We start from the raw sequence: 23,626 nt of genomic DNA on the forward strand, positions 1-23,626 counted from the left end.
AGCCAAGTCATGAGATACAAAATTAACATACAAAATTGTTTGTGATTCTATATGCTAACAACATAGTCGGGGAAAGAGAAATTAAGAATACAATCCCATTTACAATTTCAACAAAAAGGATAAAATACCTAGGAATAAGCAATCTAAAATGTGAAAGTTCTATAAACTGAAATCTATGAAACATTGTTGAAAGAAATCAAAGGAGACATAAAGAATTGGAAAGATATTCTGTGCTCTTGGATTGGAAGAATTAACATCGTTAAAATGTCCATACTTCTTAAAGCAATCTATAGATTCAATGCAATCCCTAAGTTCCACCAAGATTTTTCACAGAAATAGAACAAAGAATCCTAAACTTTATATGGAACAACAAAAGAACCAGAATAGCCAAAGGATTCCTGAGAAAAATGAACAAAGCTGGAGGTATCACACTCCCTGATTTCAAAATATACTACAAAGCCATAGTAATGCAAACAACATGCTACTGGCATAAAAAGAGACACACAGATCAATGGAATAGAATCAAGAACCCAGAAATAAATCCACACAGTTATGGACAGCTAATATTCGACAAGGGAGGCAAGAGCATACAATGGGGAACGGACAGTCTCTTCAATAAATTGCATTGGGAATGCTGGACAGCCAAATGCGAAAGAATGAAAGTAGACCATTCCCTTATACCATGCATAAAAATCAACTCAAAACGGGTTAAAGACTTGAATGTAAGACCCAAAGCCATGAAACCTCTGGAAGAAAACATAAGCAGTATGCTCTTTGACATCTGTCTTAGCAGCATATTTTCAAGTACTATGTCTGGCAAGGGAAGAAAAAAAACAATAAATGAACAAATGGGACTATATCAAACTAAAAAGCTTCTGCACAGCAAAAGAACCAATCAACAAAATGAAAGTACAACCTAACAATTGGGAGAAGACATTTGCAAACCGTATATCAGATAAGGGGTTAATATCCAAAATATACAAAGAACACATACAGCACAACAACAAAAAAACCAACAACCCAATTAAAAATTGGGCAAAAGATCTGAACAGAGATTTCTCCAAAGAAGATATACGGGTGGCCAACAGCCATATGAAAAGATGTACAACATCATTAGCTATCAGGGAGATGCAAATGAAAACCACAATGTGGTATCACCTCACTCTGGTCATAATGGCTATAATTAACAAGACAGGAAACAAGTGTTGGAGAGGATGTGGAGAGAAGGGAACCCTCGTACACTGTTGGTGGCAGTGCAAACTGGTGCAGCCACCATGGAAAGCAGTTTGGAGTATGCTCAGAAAATTAGGAATAGATCTACCACATGATCCAGCTATCTCACTTCTGGGTATTTATCCAAAGAACTTGAAAATGCAAAGGCATAAAAATACACGCACCCCTATGTTCATTGCAGCATTATTCACAATACCCAAGATGTGGAAGCAACCTAGGTGCCTATCAAGGGACGAATGGATAAGAAAGATGTGGTATATATACACAATGGAATACTATTCAGCTGTAAGAAATGATGAAATCCAGCCATTTATGACAACATGTATGCTCCTTGAGAGTATTATGCTGAGTGAAATAAGTCAGAGGGAAAAAGTCAAATCCCTAATTATCTCACTCATAAGTAGGAGATAAAAACAACGACAAACAAATACATAGCAATGGAGATTGGATTGCTGGTTACAGAGGGGAAGGAGAGTGAGGGCAAAAGTGGGGATTAGGCTCACATGTGAGGGGATGGACTATAATTAGTTTTTGTGTGGTGAACATGATGTAATCTACACAGAATTCAAAATATCTTACGATGTACATCTGAAAGCTATATCTTGTTACAGTCCAATGTTACTGCAATTAAAAAAATAAAAAAAATTTAAAAGAAGAACATAAGAAAGAAGAGAGAAGGGAACCCAAACAAATGGAAAAGATAGAAAGTAAATAACAAGAAAGGAAATAAAAATGGATCAAGAATTAAATTAAATGCAAATAACCAAACTGCTGATATCAAAATATTAAGATTTTGTTAAAAAATAAATTTGCCACTTACATATTTTCAAATACAAAGAAAAAACTGGCAAAATAAAGAAAGAAAATGATATACCAGGCAAAACTAAACAAAAGAAAACTGGTGCAATTATCCTATCAGAATGCATAGGCAGTAAGTCAAGCAACGTCTTTTGAGATAAAGAGGAAACTTTCATAATGCCAAAGGGACACTTCCACTACAAAGATATAAAACAAATTCTGTGTGCACACACTAGTTTAGCTTTAAATGATGCATGACCTAACTTGACAGACTTAAAAGAAGAATGTGACAAACTCATAAAACATACTGTGATATTTTCAATCAAAAGTCAAAATAATAGAACTGATAGATCTTCCAGCAGAGAGAAAGACCAGGGACTCACCTTGTTTTCCTCACTCAGCCTTAAAATCTCCTTCCATTGCCCCATAATGGCAGAGTTAATGTGGCGCCAGCTGACCAGGAGCAATATGGTTACAGGTTTTGCAGGTTCAATCCAGTTCAACACCCCAGAGAAACTGAGTAAGGGTAGGTTTGGAACCAAGAGGTGATGACTGGATCAAGTGTTTATATATAAAATAATATCTCTGTATGATTTTTAACAAATACCCTCCAGTACAGCCTTTCAAGCACAGTTTTTATTTTAAGATATTCTGATTTATTGTCCAGTCAATCATAGTACCTGAAAATGTTATATATATTTTTAATATATCTGTTCGAAGTAATATATGGACAACAACTTTTACCATTACAGAAGAAGGCAGGTTATTTTAACTCTTAAAAATATCACTAAAGCAAAGTAAATTATGTCCCCAGACTCAAGAAAAACATTGTTTAGAGTCCATGTAATTTCTACTTAGCCATGTGACTATTAGTATATACAATTCCTGCCCATTTTTGTAATCTTTTTTTCACAGTCTGATATACTTAGATAATGTTTAGGATAATAAAGGATATTATATATAAAGAATTAATAATTTAAGGTATATTATATGAGCATTTAGATCACTGTCACTGTCTACTGTTTAAGAAAACTGTTTAAAATGATCTAATAACCACCTGTGTACTTTTTCTCAGACATAAACAAATAGAGGAAAGAAGTCTATATGGTAAACATGAAAATAGGTGTTTGAATTTCAATGGACATTTCAGAATATGAGGATTGTCAGCAAGAGAGACAGAGATGATGCTATTTTACTGTGAGTACATCACACACATGAGTTTCATTTGTGTATGCCTATGAATACGCAATGCCAAAAGGTTGAACACATATTTTCAAACAATGATTCAATTCAATTCAGGAAGAACTTTAAATAAAGAGTTTATTATATTCATTCACTGAAAACAGAATTTCATTCTCTAGTGTATTTGTAGACCCTGACTCCCTCAGAGTGTAGTGGGATAAATGAACTTCTACAATCTTTGCTGTAATCTCATCTTGGAATCCATTTTCTGCCATTCTCATCTCTGTTTATTTTCTATTGAGAGAGTGATCCTTCCGGCAGCTGTAGCTGTTTTTATACCAACGTCCATCCATCCATTGTCTGAATCTCCCTCCAGCATTCCTAGTGTCTCTCTCATTATTCAGATTTCCTACATCATGGAGATATCATCTTGGGATATCATTTTGTCTTACAGAGAAATGACACAGAAAGTCCAAGTCATTACATCTGTAATTTGTATTCAGTGCAGGGTTGTTTTGATTATTCCTCTGAGATCCATTTTAACTACCTCTCAGAAACTCAGTCCGAGATGCTGTTCCCTGGGGCCCCTTGTTCTTTATTCAGGAAATGTTATTTTGATTGATCTTAAATATAATGGAATCAATACTTAAGCAAGCATGACAGAAGTCTGTTGAAAGCAAACTGATGAGGGCTGTTGTCTTTATTTTCCATTTTTTTTCTGGTGATTTCACACAGGTCATTGTTCGAACATGGTGATGCCCTGCAAAGAACTAAAGTGAGTATTTGTGGAAATTCTGCCTATTTTTCACAGTCACCATGGATTTATGACCTGGATAGGGATATGCATGATCCACGTAGTCTCTTTGGTTCTTTTTTAGGCACAGGGCAGGGGAAAATTTGGCCATGGATTGTAATTCAGTTTAAAATAGAGGATACTTATTTGAAGATACTTGTGCTTACATTGTCTGCCTGACTTCTTAAATTTTTCTCTTACATATCACATATTCACAAACTAGACCTTAAAACAAAGTCAACTAAATTTAGGTAAGTACACTGTTACCAATGTGGTAGGAATACTTAATATGTTTCAGAAATTATTTTAGAATATCCCCTTTCTTCAATTAGTGTGAAGGTTTAATTAGAAAAATGGTTTAAAATGAGTTTTCAAATTTTCTCATTGTATCAATATGCTTGCTCTAAGCTGCTTCCACACCTCTTGTAAGTGTAGCCTATGTAACAACTTCAGTTCATCATTTGATGTGTATATTTTATCATATACAAGAATTTGTAATTCACTCTTGAATAAGGAGAGTGATAGGCTAAAGTTGAATTTGCAAAAAAAATTATTTCTTCTGAAACTTAGAGAATGAAATGCTTTGGGAGTTCATGTGTGAATGAGATTCTCAGGAACAGTTGTGGCATTGACTTCAGAGGTCATAGTGTGATCAATCATCCCATTTTTCTCAAGACTGAAGGTGTTCTTAAGACATGAGACTTTTTCTGGAAAAACAGGGGCAGTCCCAGGCTAACCCAGATGGTTGACTACGCTTCATTGGGTAGGGCCATATTTTTTACACAATTATATGCACACTCCTCTAACCTGCACCAAATTTTCTCTTTTTCACTGCTTTTAAGTTGCAAAATTGAGAAATGGGCACTTTCATCTCTCTTGCAATACTTCAGCTGTGAAGCTAAGCTAAAGAGAATGCAACATTCTCCCTGAATGAACTTGAACTAGAAACAACTCTTACTTAGTGAAGAATTATCTTGAATGAAATTGTCTGACAAAAGTTATTCAGAAATGTGAGAGGATAAAGTAAATTGTACCACTCTAGCCCCATAAAACATAGTGGCTGCTCTGGTGAGCTCCTAGCGGCTTGCCTTACATATGGTAGCACTTTAAAAGTGTGCATATGTTGTCCATGCTTGCAAAGAAGAAAAAGATATTTGAAAACAATGATGATGCTGATGTCAATTATGATGATATAGTTGATGATATGGGAGAATACATTGAGTTGCATTGGCATAACATTGGCTTGTAGATTGCAACATCACTGAGTTTTTTAAATCAGACTCCCTGGATTCAGATCTCCATGTCTCCAATATCTGACTGTGTGGCAATGAGCAAGATTGTTAACACTACCTAACTTGACCAACTACCTCATATGTCAACTGGGACATTAATGTTCTTAATTATTAATTAATCCTGTTCTGAGGATTAAACAAAATAACATGTTGAATGACACATTAAAATATTAATGTGAACCTCTATTAATGTTCTGAGTTCTAAGAGTCAGTAAACACAACATGACCTCAATTCCCTCCCTCTAGGATAGGTTTGCTGGTGTTTCTTTGTCAGTGTGCTTGCATTCTGCCAAACAATAAAAATCAACTTGTCTAAAAAGAAATGCAAAAAAAAACTTGTCTAAATTCTCTCTGCATGTAGTTTTATCTATTGTAACTTTTATTTTATTCTGGCAATAATTATTATAAATAAATCCTAGTGTTAAATTTAATTAAATTGTCATTGTTCTAAGAGTCAATCAGTGCTTGCAAGCACAGTCAAATCTCAAAATGGACAATATGTCTCCCTCTGGACTTATCCTCTATGCTGCCTGCAGGGTTGTCTTTCTAATGTTGGGACACACCACATATTACTTTCTCGGACTTACAACTTCTTCCTTATTACCTACAGAAGCACACAATTTTTCCTTAGAGTATAATAATCAAACAAGACCTATCATATTATACTTCGCATAGCAAAATAATTGTTCTATGCACACAAATCCATCACCAAAATGTTTGCTTTATCCCAGACAAATTTTGTACTTCACACCTCCATACATTTGCAGCATTAGTGTTTTTCCTTGGTATTTATTTCCTCTCTTCTCTTCCTTCTCCCTGAATACTCCTTGAAAACTGCTTACCTTTCAAGGACAATACCATAATAGTATTTTAGTTTGGTCTTCTCATTATTCTTTCCAAGACCAAATTAAGCATGCTATGTCACTATATAAAATTGCTTTATACTGTACTTATAATAATTTTCTGATGATCTCAATACGTTATTTGATTGTTCATTTTTTAATTTACCATTAACTCCAAAATAATTGAAAACATTTATTACATTTCTACATCATTGTAATCAAATAGAAAGCACAATGATTAATACAAAGTTTGACTTTGAAATATTTGTTGAATAAAAACATCTTTGTTGCTTTCAGAATTAATTGAATTATCTTTTATTTTCCTAAGCGAATCTGCTTATTCTTACATTATACTATTATTCAATCATTGCAAATATATTTTTGGAATGTATTTCTTCCTTTAAGCAATAAAACTTGCCTCATTATTAATTTTAAAAACCTATAGGTTAAAAATATGACTTTTTAAAATGATAGGAGTGTGGAACTCTAAATTACCTTCACTTGAGAGCTAAATATGGGCTAAGTATTGGGCTAATGGTATGCATTTATTATTTAATTCTCAAAGCAACTCAACAAGTTTATCACTGTTGTTATTATACATTTAACTAACAGAGGTAGCCCAAGATTTTGAAAACATGTTAAAAATACAAGATCATTGACAGAAATTGTCACCGTCAAGATTTAAGCCCTAAGCATTTACCTAATTTTAATTAACTTTCACTACTTTTTCTTATGTCCAAATTTAAATCAATAAAAAATCTGTCAGTTTAAAAATAATAACTAAAGCAAAATAGATGATTCTAGATGAGATGAACAAAAAGGAACATGGCCAAAAGTCAATGGCTATAAATTACAAGACCTGAAGAAATAGATGGCCCTGCTGATGTGGGCAGGCTCTCTTTGGCTGGATGCTCTGGCTTTTGGGGATCAAGGATAGCATGGAAGCCAGGCCAGTCTCACTTGCAGAATTTAAGTAGAAACCATTGACCATAGAATAGAAACTTTGGACACCTGTGGATTGAAAATAATATATGTCTACACCATGGTTCAATAGAAAACATTCTGAACAAAGCTTTTATAGTCGATAGATGCCCTCTCCTCATAGTGAACTGTTTCATGATATCCCTTTGAATTTGGCCTTTTCTACACACACTAACCACTCCAACTTATGGCACGAGCATTGAGAATAGAGCTGCAACCATGCAATCACTCTTGTAAAGGGAATGGGACATTCCAAGAAGAGATGAGAAAAGCAATCTCTAGATCCTCTTCACTTTTACTCTTAAACAGAGATAGTGGAGCAGAGTGTACTTACTTATCTCTTTGCAAACTTCCTGCATTTTGTGAAACCTGGCTTTGAATGTTGGGACCAAATCAGTAATGATTACATGGGTAAATAAAGATTACATAGTCATATAGCATTAATTACATTGATAAATAACAATTCTCCAAGGGAAAATTGAAGTTTTTTCTTCATCACAGACTCAGTTTATATTTGGGTGCCTATTTTGTGAGTAAGATCAAGAAGGCTGGAAGAGGTCCACTGTCTTATAAATTCAACCCAAGAAGCTTTGATACCAGATCTCTGATTCAGATGGAATGAAGGACCAGGGGCTCTTACTATAATTGGAAAACACATTCAACACTCAGTATTTTAAAGAGTAATGTCATTTAGTTCAATATCATATATTTCCAATATTCAAAAATACTTAAATTGAATTTCAAATATCAACTATCTCAATTATATTTTCTATCCTCATCTATGTTTTCCAAATCATATCTTATTCAGAATAAAACTTACATGTTCTTTCCAACCTTTCCTTTATCATTCATATTTTGTGTACATTCACCATAATATTTTGTGTTTTACCTGAAGGCATATAGCGGAGAGGTTAAGAGTAATTTCCTTAGAGTCAGAAAACCTAGATGTAAATTCTGGCTCTTCCACTTATGAGGTTTGTAATCCAGGCATCTGTTATTTTATCTGTCAGAGCATTGTTGTCTTGTCAACTACATAAAGATGTTAACATTTAATTTCCAAAGTTTTTTTTGAGAAAAAATGATATATCTACAGAGGATCTAACACATAGGTCCAAGTACTGGCAGATGTTACATCGCTTCACTATGAAAAAATTTAAAAAGAAAATAAAGCTTGGAATTCTTGAAGTGGAATATAGGTTAAACAAAAACTTTACTTTTTTACACCAGTCTGAACAGCTACACATGAATCAGTCACTAGCTTAAATTTGGAAAATTGTTAGTTGGGGTTTCAGGGCCTAGAGGAGCAAATCAGACTGGCTTTTGTCTCAAACATGATTTTTACTTATACCACTGGATAGGTATCCAAGGTACAATATGACCTCTGAAAAGCAGTGAACAATATAAAACATAAAGCTATGAATAAATTTACAACTGCTTTGAACACTGCTACTGGATTCACCGGGTCACAAAAGTTCTGATAGTCATGAATTCAGGTAAAAATATGACTATACATAAAAACAAATCTATCCAAACAAATAAGCAAAAAGAAAACAGGTGACAAAGTGCTAGAAAAGTTTTGAGGATGAATAAAATAAACAAGAATTTCCCTTTGAAACTCATGGCTACCTTTCAGATAACTGTTTTTCAGCTGCTTCTATCCTGGACTATCCCTAAAAAACTTTTACTCCGACTATATAATATCTAATATTTGTCCCAATTTATACTATTTTTGGAAGTAAGAAATCTGAAGGTTATGGAGGGTAAATGGCCAGGCTACAGCTATGATGAAATGAAGAGGTAAGCCCAGATTTTCTATTTTTACATCCAACACTCTTGCCATTGCATGGCGGTACAACAAATTAGTTCACTCAATTTTAGCATTGCACTTTTAAAATTGAGGAAAAAATCTCAAAGCAGGAATTTGGTTAAATTGTTTGAGCTGGGACTTCAATAAATTAGTCAATGATATCATGAATACCCAGCCTTAGAATTTTCTGTTGGGCATTTTCCCCCTGTTATGTTCCCACTATGATTAGTCCTGTCAGCTTCTGTTGTTCTAGATATTACTGCTTACATATGTTTGTAGAAAGATAGCATGCAGTTAACAGAATAAATGAGATATGTAATTATTTGTATTATATTTCCATTGTCTGTGTGTGTGTGTTTGTGTATATATATATACATATATAAATGAATGTAACTTAGGCTCAGGCAAGTTTCAACTCAAAATGATAATATTGAAATATTTGAAGACATTTATTTTTCTATTATTTTTCTTCTCAACCACAGGCTTCTGTTTACTGGAGTCATTAATGGAAGAGTATGAATCAGAAAATGGTATGGATCTGAAGAATAGAGGACATTGCCTGGAAGACCAAACTCCATCATAAAGGAATTCCTGCTACAATGTTGTGTCAAATTAATACTCAGATCACTTCATTCACACACACACACACACACACACACACACACACACACACACACAAAATCTTATAATGGCATTCAGATTTATTTAATCCCCACGTGTTCACTCTCTGCAATGTCATTTAATCACCAAAGCAATAAGAATAACAGTATTGTAACTGAGTTTATGATTCTGGGGCTCAGCCAAAATCCTGACCTCCAGGGAGTTCTCTTCATTGTCTTTCTCCTTATCTATCTTGTGGCTTTTCTTGGCAATTTTATCATTGTCATTGCCATAACCTATAACATCATCCTACATACCCCCATGTATGTTCTCCTTCTGTCACTGGCTATCGTAGACATCATCTGCACAACAAGCATAATACCCAAGATGCTTGAGACCATGCTAACATCAGGAAGGACCATTTCATACAGAGGCTGCATGTCCCAGCTCTTCTTCTTTATGTGGTCCCTGGGAGCTGGGATGGTTCTTTTCACGACCATGGCCTATGACCGCTATGTGGCTATCTGTTTCCCTCTTCACTACAGCACTGTCATGAACCACCATATGTGCATGGCCTTACTCAGCATTGTTATGGCTATTGCAGTAACCAATTCCTGGCTACACATAGGTCTCATCCTGAAGCTGACCTTCTGTGGACCAAATACCATTGACCACTTCTTCTGTGAGATACCCCCAATGCTGTCTTTGTCCTTCAGCCCTGTGAAAATCAATGAGGTGATGGTCTATATTGCAGACATTACCCTGGCAGTGGGTGACTTCACCCTCACCTGCATCTCCTATGCTTTTATCATCACTACCATTCTCCGCATCCGCACAGCAGCAGTCAAGAGAAAGGCCTTTTCGACATGCTCATCCCACCTCATAGTTGTGTCCCTCTACTATTGCCCTGTAATCTACACCTATGCCCTCCCTGCTTCCAGCTACACATTTGAAAGAGACAAGGTGGTAGCTGCACTCTATACTCTTGTGACCCCCACATTGAACCCCATTGTGTACAGTTTCCGGAACAAGTAGATGCAGACAGGGATTAATAAAGTCTTTTCATTTCTGAAACATTAATGATTTCAAGGGGGTGCATCACTACTCTACTTTAGAATCATCTAGTAGAACATCTCAGATTTTACTGATGTTTCATAGTTATTTCCATTTGAAGTTTTCCTATTCTCTCTTAAGGGCAAGAATGTTTCACTCCACTGTAAATCACTTCCCTAGCTCCTTATTTCCAAAATGGACTTATTCTCTTATGATTTCACTACTAATTTATACTTATCATTCCACATGTTAATCAATTTTTTCATGTATACTTTAAAAACTAATTACACTAGATGAAAGTGTTTTCTCTTTTTCCTATTCTGTTCCTAACCTCCTCATCATCTCTACAGTCCCATATTTTTCATTTTTACAAAATCTGCAATGTCATACACATACAACATCACACAAATATATGACATAAGATATATCATAACATACATCATCAAATATGATTTATATACCAATGTAATTCTAAAATATATATGCATAACTTCTAATTCTTATATATCCATGCATAAAAACATTTACCTCTACAAAAAATAAATATTATTTCTAATATTATAGAATTAACAATTTTATAAATCAAATCATGTCCACCATTTATGTAACAAGAAAATACATTCTATCTTTGTGAGACATGTTTGTGACACATGCATTACAGTTTTGCTTTAAAATCCATGTTATAATCAGGATTCCACTGCAATATATTTTATAAAATAAGAGCAAGAATTTTCTCATACTATTATTTTTGAAAAAATTAAAAAATGAGAATAATAGTATTCTCATGCTATTATTCTTGAAAAAATGTAGTTCATGTCATTATTGCCTGCATTAGCTTTTTCAATCTATAAATACAAGAACCATATATTATTACTTTTATATAACATTTAATGCCAAATTTTAAGTAAATTAATACCTAATATAAGGAAACAGAAGAACCATTCTCAATGCCTTCCAGCTGAAGAATACCAGAAAAACGTGATTAGGTGAATGAGTTGATTTATTGTATGAAGGAGACAGCACATCGTGTGTCAGTAAGAGGGTGCTGACATGGACTTATTTGTGATTGTGTTGGGGATATGGGAAAAGATCAAAAAGGGGGTATTTTTACTACATTGGATCATGTCAGAAAATAAGGGTAATTTTATCTGGAAGGTAGAAAGAATAACTATTGCTAAGCTGTAATTGCTAAAGTGGCAGCAATCAAATTTATTAAATGGGAAAAGGAGATATTGGTAATTTCTGAGGTTTGGGCTGTGTTATTTTCATGTCAGCTCAGACGTGTCAACAGAGGGGCTTTTTTCTGTTTTCCTCTTTCATGAGGAACTTTTCTGATGCTGATGTTGTGTGAGTTTGTTTGTTTTGCAATCAACAGGAGAACACTATGACATAGGTGTTTAGCCAGACAAGCTGAGTAGACAGCTGTCAGAGACTGCTTTATTCCTCACTTCTTTAAAATGAACTTAATAAACAACTTCTCCATTATGCTCTCTTCTTTATCAAAAAAAAAAAGCCATATAGAAGTCAAATAAATAACATAGGTTAATTCCTTTCTAAAGAATAAATATAAAAGAATTGTCTGAATGTGCATTTTATTTTGAAATTAGGCAGCTGTAAGTATGATTTAAAATTGTTAGACTATCATGTGAAACATTCAAATTTGTTTTCATTTGTATTTTTTATTTTAAGGGGAAAATTTTAAAAGTAAACTAATTCTGAGCTTCTTTCTCTCATAGCTTATTCCACTCTGGCTTCCACATTATTCTTGCTGAATATAGCGTTGAACATTGTATTTCATTATATATATATACACACCCACCGCATCAATACCGGATATTTGGACTATCTTGCATGATTCTCTACCTAACCCATTATACTGACACATCTACCTCATAGACACAGAAGAGAACAAGTCTGTGTACTGCTAGCTGTCTAGAAGCTGTAAGATCCCTACAGGAGACTGCAGGCTGTGGAAAGTTCAAATTGTTTGTTCATATTTCTTTCACAGATACTTTTACCTAAAAGTGCAAACATCCATATTAAATTATACACCTATTGATCATTTTAATTTGAAGAGTAAGTTTTCAATTGTCATTTGAGTATTTTTTGCCATTTATTTGTTGTTTTTGATTGTAGAATGGACATAATTATGGTGTATAATGGATTTGCCCTTCACTGTATGTAGTACTTGTCGTAATGTATACTTAATATTCCATAATTATCTTCCTAGTACACTTAGAACACTGTGATCATGAGCCAGCCAGTCTGGGCTTGGCCTTCATATAGGTTATTTCTGATTTCTATGGAGAAAAATCTTGTTTTACTGAGTGCAATTGTAGGGCAATTTTTTGTTAAGTCTCTAATATATTTAACTATGAATAACAGAGGATACTACTTCAGTCCTTTTAAATCAGTGAGGAGACTTACACTGAATGCAATGAAAGTCAGGTTTTAGAGAGTCAATAGTGTCTGCAGCAGCTCAATGATGCCAGCAAAGAACGAGGCTCCTTCCATTTTCTTGTTCTGCCATTCAACTGTGTCTTCTCTAGGGTCATGAATGGCTTCTGTATTACCAGGCATCTCACTCATGACCTAAGCAGAATGAAGGATAAAGATGGAGATGTCAAAGGGCAAATAAGTCTTTCTCTATTGTCTTTTAATGTTTTTTTCTGATTTATTGAGGTATAATTGACAAAATAGTAAGATATGTAAAGTGTGTGTCATGATGATTTTTTTAATTAAGAATCACTCATCCATAATCATGCATTTACATCATATTGGCCATGGCCATACCACTGCACCATCTCGAGCTGTAAGTACATATTGGAAGAATAGATTTAGAAAGTAGGGACTTGGCATCTTTGATCAAATTTTAAGTTAACATACATGGAGAAGGGAAGGGGTGCTTGTATTATGTCAGTTAATAATGTCTATCAACAAATTTATCATAAGTACAGATTTGGAATCACAAACATAATGGTGAAATAAAATTGGATTGAAAAAGAGATAATGCCAAAACGGAGACCATTGTTTGATTTGTAGATGTTGAATCATCCCTGTGTCTCTGGAGTAAATCCAACTTGATCATGCTGTATGATCATTTTAAAGTGTTGTTGTATTGGATTTGCTAATATTTTTGAGGATTTTTGCATCTATGACCATCAGTGATACTGGCCTGTAATTTTCCTTTTCTGTTGTCCTTATTTGGTTTTGATATCAAGGTAATGTTGGCCTCATGGAGTGACTTAAGAAACAGTCCCTCTTCTTAAATATTTCAGAATTGTTTCAAAGGACAGGTATTATGTCTTCTTTGAATATCTGGTAGAATTCACCAAAGAATCCATCTGGCCCAGGACTATAGATTTTGGGGGGAGGTTTTCAATTACTTTTTCAATCATTTTACTTGTGATTGATCTATTAAGAGCCTCTATTTCTTCTTGATTTAGTTTTGGGAGATTATATGAGTCTAAAAATTTATCTGTTTTTTCTAGGTTATCCAGTTTGTTGGCATATAGTTTCTCATAGTATTCTCTAATAGTCCTTTGTATTTCTGTGGGATGCACTGCAATTTCTACCCTTTAATTTCTAATTTTATTTATTTGAAACTTCTCTCTTTTTCTCGTAGTGTGGTTAAGGGTTTGTCAATTTTGCTTCTCATGGAATCAGCTCTTAGTTTCACTGATCCATTTTATTGTTTTTCTTAGTCTCTATTTCATTTATTTTGGCTCTGATGTTTATTATTTCCCTATTTCTACTGACTTTTGGATATGCTATTATTCTAGTTCTTTTATTTTTAGTTTAAGATTACTTATTTTGATATTTTTCTTGTTTGTTGAGGTAGGCCTCTAGTGCTAAAACTTTGCCTCTTAGTCCCACTTTTGCTGCATTGCATAAGTTTTAGTATGTTGTGCTTTCAATTTCATCTGTCTCTAGGTATTTTTTTATTCCTCCTTTGCTTTCTTTCTTTTTGTTTTTATGTTTATGTTTTTTCTGATGAAGATTAGCCTCAAGATAACGCCTGTGTGAATCTTCTTCCACTTGATATGCGGGTCACCATTATAGTATGGCACATGAGTGATGTAGGTCTGCACTTGGGATCTGAACCCACAAATCCAGGGTGCCAAAATAGAGCATGCCAAAATTAACCACTAAACCATGGATCCAGCCCCTCTCCTCTGATTTCTTCTTTGATCCATTGGTTGATCAGTAGCATGTTGATTAGTCCTCACGTGTTTGTGACTTTCTGAGCATTTTTCTTGAATTTGATTTCTAGTTTCATAGTGTTGTGTTCAGATGCTTGATCTGATTACAATTTTCTTAACTGTATTGAGGCTGGTCTCTTTTCTCAACATATGGTCCATTTTGGGGAAGTTTCCCTGTGCACTTGAGAAGAAAGTATTCTGCTTTTGGGAGGTGGAATGTTCTATATATAACTATTAAATCCACCTGGTCCAGTGTTTCATTTAAGGTCACTGTTTCCTTGTTGACTTTCTGTCTGGACAATATATCCAAGGATGTAAATGGGGTGTTGAAGTCCCCTACAATTATTGGGTTTCTGTCAATTTCTTCATTTGGGTCTGTTAATAGTTGCATTATATACTTTGGTGATCCTGTGTTAGGTGCATATATATTAAGAAGTGCTACATCTTCTTGGTGGAACATTCCTTTTATCAGTATATAATTCCCCTGATACAAATATTAAAAAATGAGGAATAAAGATCACATGATAATCTCAATAGATGCAGAGAAAGCATTTGATAAGATACATCATAAATTTATGATAAATACTCTCAACCAAATGCAAATAGAAGGAAAGTTCATCAACATAATAAAGGTCACATATGACTAACCCAGAGCCAATATCATATTTAATGGTGAAAAACTGAAAGCTATGACTCTGAGAGCAGGAAAATGTGCCCACTGTCACAACTCTCATTCACTACAGTACTAGAAGTTTTGGTCAGAGAAATTAGGTAAGAAAAAGAAATAAAAAGGATTCAAATTGGAGAGAAAGAAGTAAAATTCTCACTGTTTGTGGATGACATGATACTGCATATAGAAAGCCCTAGAGAATCCACCTGAAAACACATAGAAATAGTCAACAACTACAGCAAAGTTGCAGGTTATAAAATCAACATTCAAAAATCACTTGCATTTCTATACACTAATAATGAACTAACGGAAAGAAAGTTAAGAATACAATAACATTTACAATCACAACAAAGGAATAAAGTACCTAGGAATAAATTTAAACAAGGAAATGAAAGCCCCATACCTTGAAAAATATAAGATATTAGTGAAAATTTGGAGAAGACATAGAGAAATGGAAAGATATCTCACACTCATGGATAGGAAGAATAAACATCGTTAAAATGTGCATATTACCTAAAGCACTCTACAGATTCAATGAAATCCCAATCAGAATCACAAGACAGTCTTCATGGAAATAGAACAAAGAATTCTGAAATCGATATGGAACAAGAAAAGACCCCCAAAAGCCAAAGCAATTCTGAGAAAAAAGAACAAAGCTGGAGGTATAACAATCCCTGACTTCAAAATATACTACAAAGCTATAACCAAAACATCATCGGACTCACAAAAAAATATACACACATATCAATGGAATAGAAGTGAAAGCCCAGAAATAAAATCACACATTTATGGACAACCAATCTTTGACAATGGAGCCAAGAAGATACAATGGTAAAAGGAAAGTTTCTCCAATACATTTTGTTGTGAAAACTGGCAACCACATGCAAAAGAATGAACACAGATCATTATCTTACATAATACACAAAAATTAACTCAAAATGGAATAAAGACCTGAATGTTACACCTGAAACTATAAAACTCCTAGAAAGAAATACAGGCAGTACACTCTTTGACATTGGTTTTAGCAGTATCTTTATGAATACTTTGTCATCTTAGTCAAGGGAAACAAAAAAATAAACAAATGGAACTACATCACACTAAAAATCTTCTGCAATGCAAAGGAAACCATAAAGAAAATGAAAAGATAACCCACCAACTTGGAGAAAATATTTGCAAAGCATATATCTGACAAGGGGTTAATTTCCAAAATATGTAAAGAACTCATACAACTCAACAACAAAAAAATGAACAACCTGATCAAAAGAGGATCACAGGATATAGACCAACATTTTTCCAAAGAAGATACACAGATGACCAACAGGAACATGAAAAAAAATGTTTAGCATCTCTAATTATTAGTTAAATGTAAGCAAAGTTACAATAAGATATCTCCTTATACACCTCAGCTATATTTAACAAGACAACAAAAAACAGGCATTGGAGAGGATACAGAGAAACAGAATTCAGATGCACTCCTGATGGGAATGCAAACTGGTGTAGCCACTATGGAAAATGGTATGGAGATTTCCCAAAAAATTAAAAATAGAAATATCATATGATCCAGCTATGCCATTACTGCATATTTATCCCAAGAACTTAAAATCAACAATTCAAGGAGATTTATGCATCCTTATGTTCATTTCAGCATTATTCACAATAACCAAGAGGTGGAAGTAACCCAAGCACCCTTCTATAGATGAATGGATAAAGAAGATGTGGTAGATATACATAATGGGATACTACTCACTTATGAAAAAAGACAAAATTGTGCTATTTGTTATGACATGGATGGATTTTGAGGGTATTATGATAAAGCAAAATAAGTCAAAGACAGGCAAACACCATATAATTTCACTAATATGTGGAAGATAAACAAACACATGGATAAGGAGAATAGATAAGTATTTGCCAGAGGGAAAGGAGTGCGGTTAGGGCAAAAGGGGGAAAGGTGCATATATAGTAAACATTTCCATTCCACTGGTTATGAAGTTTACTCTAAAAATTATAATCTAATGTTTGATAATCATTAATAATTAATAATGTTTATGTTCTGTAATATAAAAATGTAAATCAATGACACAGTGAATGATATTTAAATAAGCTTTAACATAATTAATTTAGTAAGAGTCCATCCATTTTGACCACACCAATACATAGTAAAATTATTTTATGTTAATCATGATATTTTTAGTATCAATGTGAGTAAATATGCCTCAATCAATGTTTTCAGGATCTTATTTAATACTTCCTTATTGGTGAATAGATAACCTGGTATTGTGAATTTTATACTGTAATATTTATATTCAGTGACTGCTAGAAATATAAATGACACTACAATACATATTACACCAAGATGGAACAAGTGAATTGCTGGTTATGCTTACTAAGTCAGACACTGTTTTTAATATATTTCCACAATTATGCCAACATACTGTTGAAATTTTATCCTACAAATAAATTTTAAATTGTTGCAAGCATTTATTTAAAATGGGTATTAAAATATTTTGGCCTGTTTTGATAATTTAAAGAAAGTGTCGAGAATGTTGTTTCTAAGTATGTGTACATGAGATGTTAGATGTCATTTACTTACATCATTTTTGCCCACAAAACTACAGATGGTAGAAATATTTTCACATATCTACTCTTATTTTTCCATATAATACTAATGTCTTCCAAAAACAAGTTAATTTACACACTTGGTTTAAAAAGGCAAACTATTTTGAAAGCATAGTATGTGTGTTAAGTTTTTCAAACCTTAACTTTCAGCTAGGTAACACGCAAACATCCCTAAAAAGTTAACCACTCTTTGGAATTTTTGTTAAAGTCAAATGTCTCATACTAGAATTATTCCAAATGACTTTATAGCAAAGTAATTTGACTGTATATCTTTAATGCAATATAACCTAAATGCAAAGAACTTCAAAAATAGTTTCAATGATTTCAGTAATTGTATGTAATTCTGCATTAAAATACACAAAATCTTCACATGAAATATCCATTTTCTTCAACAACAAAAATTTTACAAGATTAAAATATACAAAAACTGATGATGTCCTTTACCTTTAAACTGCATATGCCCTAGCTCCATCCACCCAAAAGAGCTAGAAATAATCAACACAGTACCAACAAAACTCCTAGCCCTGTAGATGTGGTATCGAAAAGCTATATCCAATTTTTTTAAATCACAAATATTTGACGTAATCACATGCTACAGATCGGGGCAGAACTCACATATGGCAAGACAGGAGTTTGTGGCCTCACTAGAATACACGAACTTAATCAAATAGCATCATGACAAATAAACTCAGATATCAAGTTATATTCTTCTATTGCTGAAGAGTGGATATTTGTGCATAAATATGGATAGAGATTGTAATGAATTTAATACATCAAATACATTTAAACTAAGGTGCTCCAAATGATCTTAAAGTATTTTGGTGAACATAGGAGAACGTTAGAAAATAAATTCATTAAAACTGGTAAGTAAAATAAAAAAAATTGTATGTTTCTTTTTGCTAACTTACATAACTCCTTTTCACTGTGATAATTTTAACCTTGCTATTCTTCTCTCCTACATTCCTGATGAAGCCTCTCACAGCTGGTTAACACTGATGGATCACCTCCTGACCACTCATGCTTGATCTGCAGGAAACTTCTGTGAGTGATGCCGAATTCTCATGATTCATTGATCGTTCTCATTTAAAAGGTGACAGTGGTAAATATTGTGCTGGGTATGCAATATCAACACCCTTTGATGTAATTGACGTGGTACCTTTGACTTCAGCTACTACAGCTCAACAACTTGAATTATATGTGCTCACCTGGGCCTGCACCCTAGCCAAAGGAAAAACTGCCAAATTTTTATACTGATAATAAAGGAGATTTCAGAGTGGTTTATGATTTTGGAATGTTGTGGAAGCAATGTGGTTTTCTAACTTCCAGCAGAACTAAAATTAAAAATAGCCCTTACGTTCAGGAATTATTGGATGCTATATTTAACCTGCTGCTTTAGCTATTATTAAGTTCCTGGGGCATTCTAAACTTTACTTCCTGGAAGCTAAAGAGAATCACCTTGCAGGCACTTACACAAGGAATGCTCTTCTTAAAGAAACCAGTAGTAGTCAGTGTATCTTATACAAGAAACTCACTTAAAACACAAAAGAGTATGCAGGCTAAAAGTAATAATATGGAAAATATATACAATAATAACATTATTCAATAAAAGGTAAGACTGACTATATTTACATTGGAGGAAGTAAACATCAGAGTAAAAGTTAATTACTGCTGGAATGATCATAATGATAAAAAGATCAACAACCAATAAGACACAGTAATCCTAAATGCATATGCAATAATTTACAGGGCTTCAAAATCCATGAAACAAAAACTGATACAACTGAAAGGAGGTAAAGAAATATTCAAGATTATATCTGGAGACTTTAGTCACCATACATACCAATTAATAGAACTAATAAAAAGAAAATTACCGAAGACATAAAATGGAACAGCAGTATAAACCACCTGGGCCTAATCCATATTTACAGAGCACTCACTTAACAAAACACGATATTGCTATGTGCAATGACTTCAATGAATCTTCAAAGAATTGTGCTAAGTGAAAAAAGAAAATCCTGGAAAATTATATGGTGTATATGATTCCGTTATGTAATATTCATAAATTCATGTAATCCATGATGAAATTATAGAATTGAGAATTAGTGCTTTCCAGGAATTGAGGGTGAGGAGGGTATTGGTATGGTTTTAAAAAGGCAAACTGATGGATCCTTGTGGTGATGCACCTGACGTTTATCCTTACCGTAGTGGTGGATACGCGAACCTACACTTATAATAAAAAAGCATAGAGCTAAACACATGCACATACCCACAATTCAGTCCATCCTAAGATTTTTGTGTTTTTACTATCTTGCCTGAATATTTTACCAAATTGATACCATTTATTGGTTTTCATTTTTGAATATTCTAGCCTCAGTTCTTGGGCTTTATGAATAAGTGAAATGTGTGTAAACTTTAAAAAATCAAATACCTTCTTGTGAAGTAAAAGAGTTGAATAATGTGTTTTTCTACATCCAATAATATACCCAAGTATAAATTTATTTCAGTGATAGTTTTGGCATAAATGCTTACATGGTCAAAATATTAAAATTGGGCTGTTATGAATCTGGAGAGATGCCTTCAAGATACTGAAATAAGTGGTAATGTTGGAGAAAACAGTGCATCCTTGGAATGATCAGTTAATTTCAATGGTCAATCATCATGTACAAAAGAGCCTGGTGAAAAATGAGCATGGTTGTTAAATGAACCCACAACCACCAAGGGAGTTCGTTTTGGTGTTCTACTACTTTAAATGAAAAGTACACTATTGCCCGTCCATTCCCAATACACTAGTCCACACAGAAACACTGTGTTTGATTAGAAGCAAAAGGTCTATGCATTGTGTATGAGAATTACATAAGGCAAACTTCAAGCTTGTTCTCAAAGTTTCTTTTTCATTCCACTGTTGCCAATTCTGTCCATTTGGGACCTCGTTACTTTCCAGAATGCCTAGGAGAGTTAGAAACCCAAGGGATGTTTTAACAAGCTCTTCTTTTTGGATCCATGATACAGATGTAAGTGCTTGTAATTTCCTCTATTTAATTATAACTTTTTATTGTTATACTGTAGACTAACAACTCCCCTGGCATGTCCAGGGAAGGAGTTTAACTGGCTGGGCCCCCAGCTCCAGGAATTTGGTTAGTAAAGAAAACAAAGATGCTTTCAAGCCTATTTTTTTCATGTTATGTGAGAGACAATTTAAATCTTTGCTCAGTCCCTCTGCTTTTAATCTGCCCTGTTTTTAATAAATAATCTTGCTGGGAGGCCAACTGCTATTCAAGTTGGAGAAATGAAACCACCACAAGCAAACTCCTTGTGAACTGTGTCCATGAGAACAAAGCAAACACTCTTTTAATTCCAATTATTGGGTAATTTCAATGCTTTTTGTTTGTTTTCAAACAAAAGGTTTTTTTTTATTGTTGTTGTTCCATAAAACGCCTAACTCACCTTCAAAAAAGTGACAGAATATATTATTCAGTCCTCCACTAATACACAACCCTCAGGAGAAAAGTCCCTAACATTTATCAGCCCAATCATCACTAGAAAATCAATTTTCATTTTATAATCTACTCATACTCCCCTCCTCTTTCATATTTTCTTCCTGTCAACTCCCCTTAAACAAAGACTCCTTACAGAACACAGAGTAAAATACTTAGATAACTGATTACTGGTCAGACCATGCACACAACTGCAATTTAGCAACCAGCCGATCAGTGCACATGATGAGTTATCTGTGTTACTTTGTAACATTCACAACACAGATCGTTCCTTATGGACATTGAAAACGTCATCTAGGGGTGTCTTAGTTTCCACTCTTTTTTAATAGCCTTCATTTTCATTTTGTCTTTACATATTTGCTTTGACAAACTTATATATATATTTAACAATCATTTCTAGAAATATATATTTGTATATATAATATACATAATATGTAAATATACACATGCTTATATACACACACTTTACATATATTTGTGTATGTAATAAATGTATATCAGAAGTGAAACTCTTCCACATTTGGATAGCTGTAGTGCATAGTGTTTCAATATTTTTAATTGAAGTTTGATAACTGACATTTTCTCTATCATTTAGATGCATATCTAAATGTACAAGTGCACATTCTGAGATCTGCTTTCCACAGAACATTTATTTTATTTACTATTTAAAAAATGTAATATTGTCATCCCAACCATATTACTTTCTTGTCTCCACTTGATCTAATACATTCAATAAAGTAGATCTTATATGAAATCTTACTTCATCAGTGTTAAAAGCATATATTTAAAAACAGCCGTTATGCTGAGAGACACAAAGGCCAAAGGGGTCTTTCTTGCCTCACGCTATTTAAAATTATTCAGGATAAGATATGCAGAAATATGTTTTGTCAATTTTAAAAGCCAATTTGTCAGTTATTTTACCCTCAAAATGAGATCATTTTGGGGAGGAAGATCCAAGATGGTGGCATGAGCAGACTTCATTGTCTCTCCCCCTTAGAATCTACAACTAATTGGACATTCATCACTTGACAAAGGATATCTATACAGCATCTCAGGACGTCGGAGAGACCCACACTGCTATACATCGGAAGGCGGACAGACTTCCCTCAGGGAGGAGGTGGAGATAGGTGAAAACTCTCCAACTCTCCGACCCCAACCCCCAAACAGCCTAGAGCCTGCGGCCGGCTTTCTCCCTGTGGACGCCCCCAGAACATCTTCACACGTCAAGGGCAGGAGGGAGCACACACCAGAGGAGCGATGGTGGAAACAGGTGAACAGAGCCCTACCTAAGCCCCCCACAATTACACCTGAGCCCAGAGGGAAGCTCCAGAGTTACACACAGGAGGCCGTGGGGAAAACCCCTACCCGCCATAAGCAGAGAGGTCCCGCGCAGCATCAACAACGCCTGGGGGCCCCCGGAGAAAAACCCAAGCCGCACGCCAGCCCGCCAGCTGCCGCTGCCAGCTCCTCTGACCTGGCTTTCGCCCAGGAGGAGATCTGGACTACCAAAGATCTCCTGGGAGAGGTCCGGAGCTGGGTGGAGCTCCAGCAGCTGGCAACACGGCCTGGGGGAGAAACTCTGAAGTCCAGTCCCAGCGGCAGGCAGGGACTTTGCCTGCCATTATGGGAGAGGCCCCGCCCAGCCCCCACAACACCTGGAGGCTCTCCCAAATGGCACGACAGCCCGCCAGCTGCCACGGCAAGTTCCACTGACCGGGCTCTCACCTGGGAGAGCCTCGAGACTATGGGTGATCCCCTGGGAGAGGTCTGGGGCTGGGTGGAGCTCCAGCAGCTGGCTATGCAGCCGGGGGGAGAAATTCTGAAGTCCACTCTGGGCAGCAGGCAGGGTGTTTGCCTGCCATTAGCAGAGAGGTCCCGCCCAGCATCCACAATGCCGGGAGGGTCCCAAAGAGGAGAATCCCAGACAGGGCAGCAGCGGACCAGCTGCCACTGAACTCAAGGTATCCGGCTATCCCCCAGTTAGGGCGATGGGCTCCCCAAGATCCTAGGGGAGAGGACTGGGGCTGGGTGGAGTTCCAGTGACCTGGCACTGTGGCCCAGGG

The 23,626-nt window shown here is 34.9% G+C and overlaps 1 protein-coding gene across 1 annotated transcript; it reads left to right on the forward strand.

Annotated features, from left to right (window-relative positions):
* The first annotated feature begins 9,711 nt into the window (after window positions 1-9,711).
* LOC138918945 (olfactory receptor 13G1-like) lies at window positions 9,712-10,563 on the forward strand. The gene has a single exon (XM_070242514.1). It carries the CDS (start codon window positions 9,712-9,714, stop codon window positions 10,561-10,563), a length of 852 nt encoding a protein of 283 aa, XP_070098615.1.
* The last annotated feature ends 13,063 nt before the right edge of the window (window positions 10,564-23,626 follow it).

This window comes from Equus caballus, chromosome 19, assembly GCF_041296265.1.
Source record: "Equus caballus isolate H_3958 breed thoroughbred chromosome 19, TB-T2T, whole genome shotgun sequence".
Taxonomy (NCBI): Eukaryota; Metazoa; Chordata; class Mammalia; order Perissodactyla; family Equidae; genus Equus; species Equus caballus.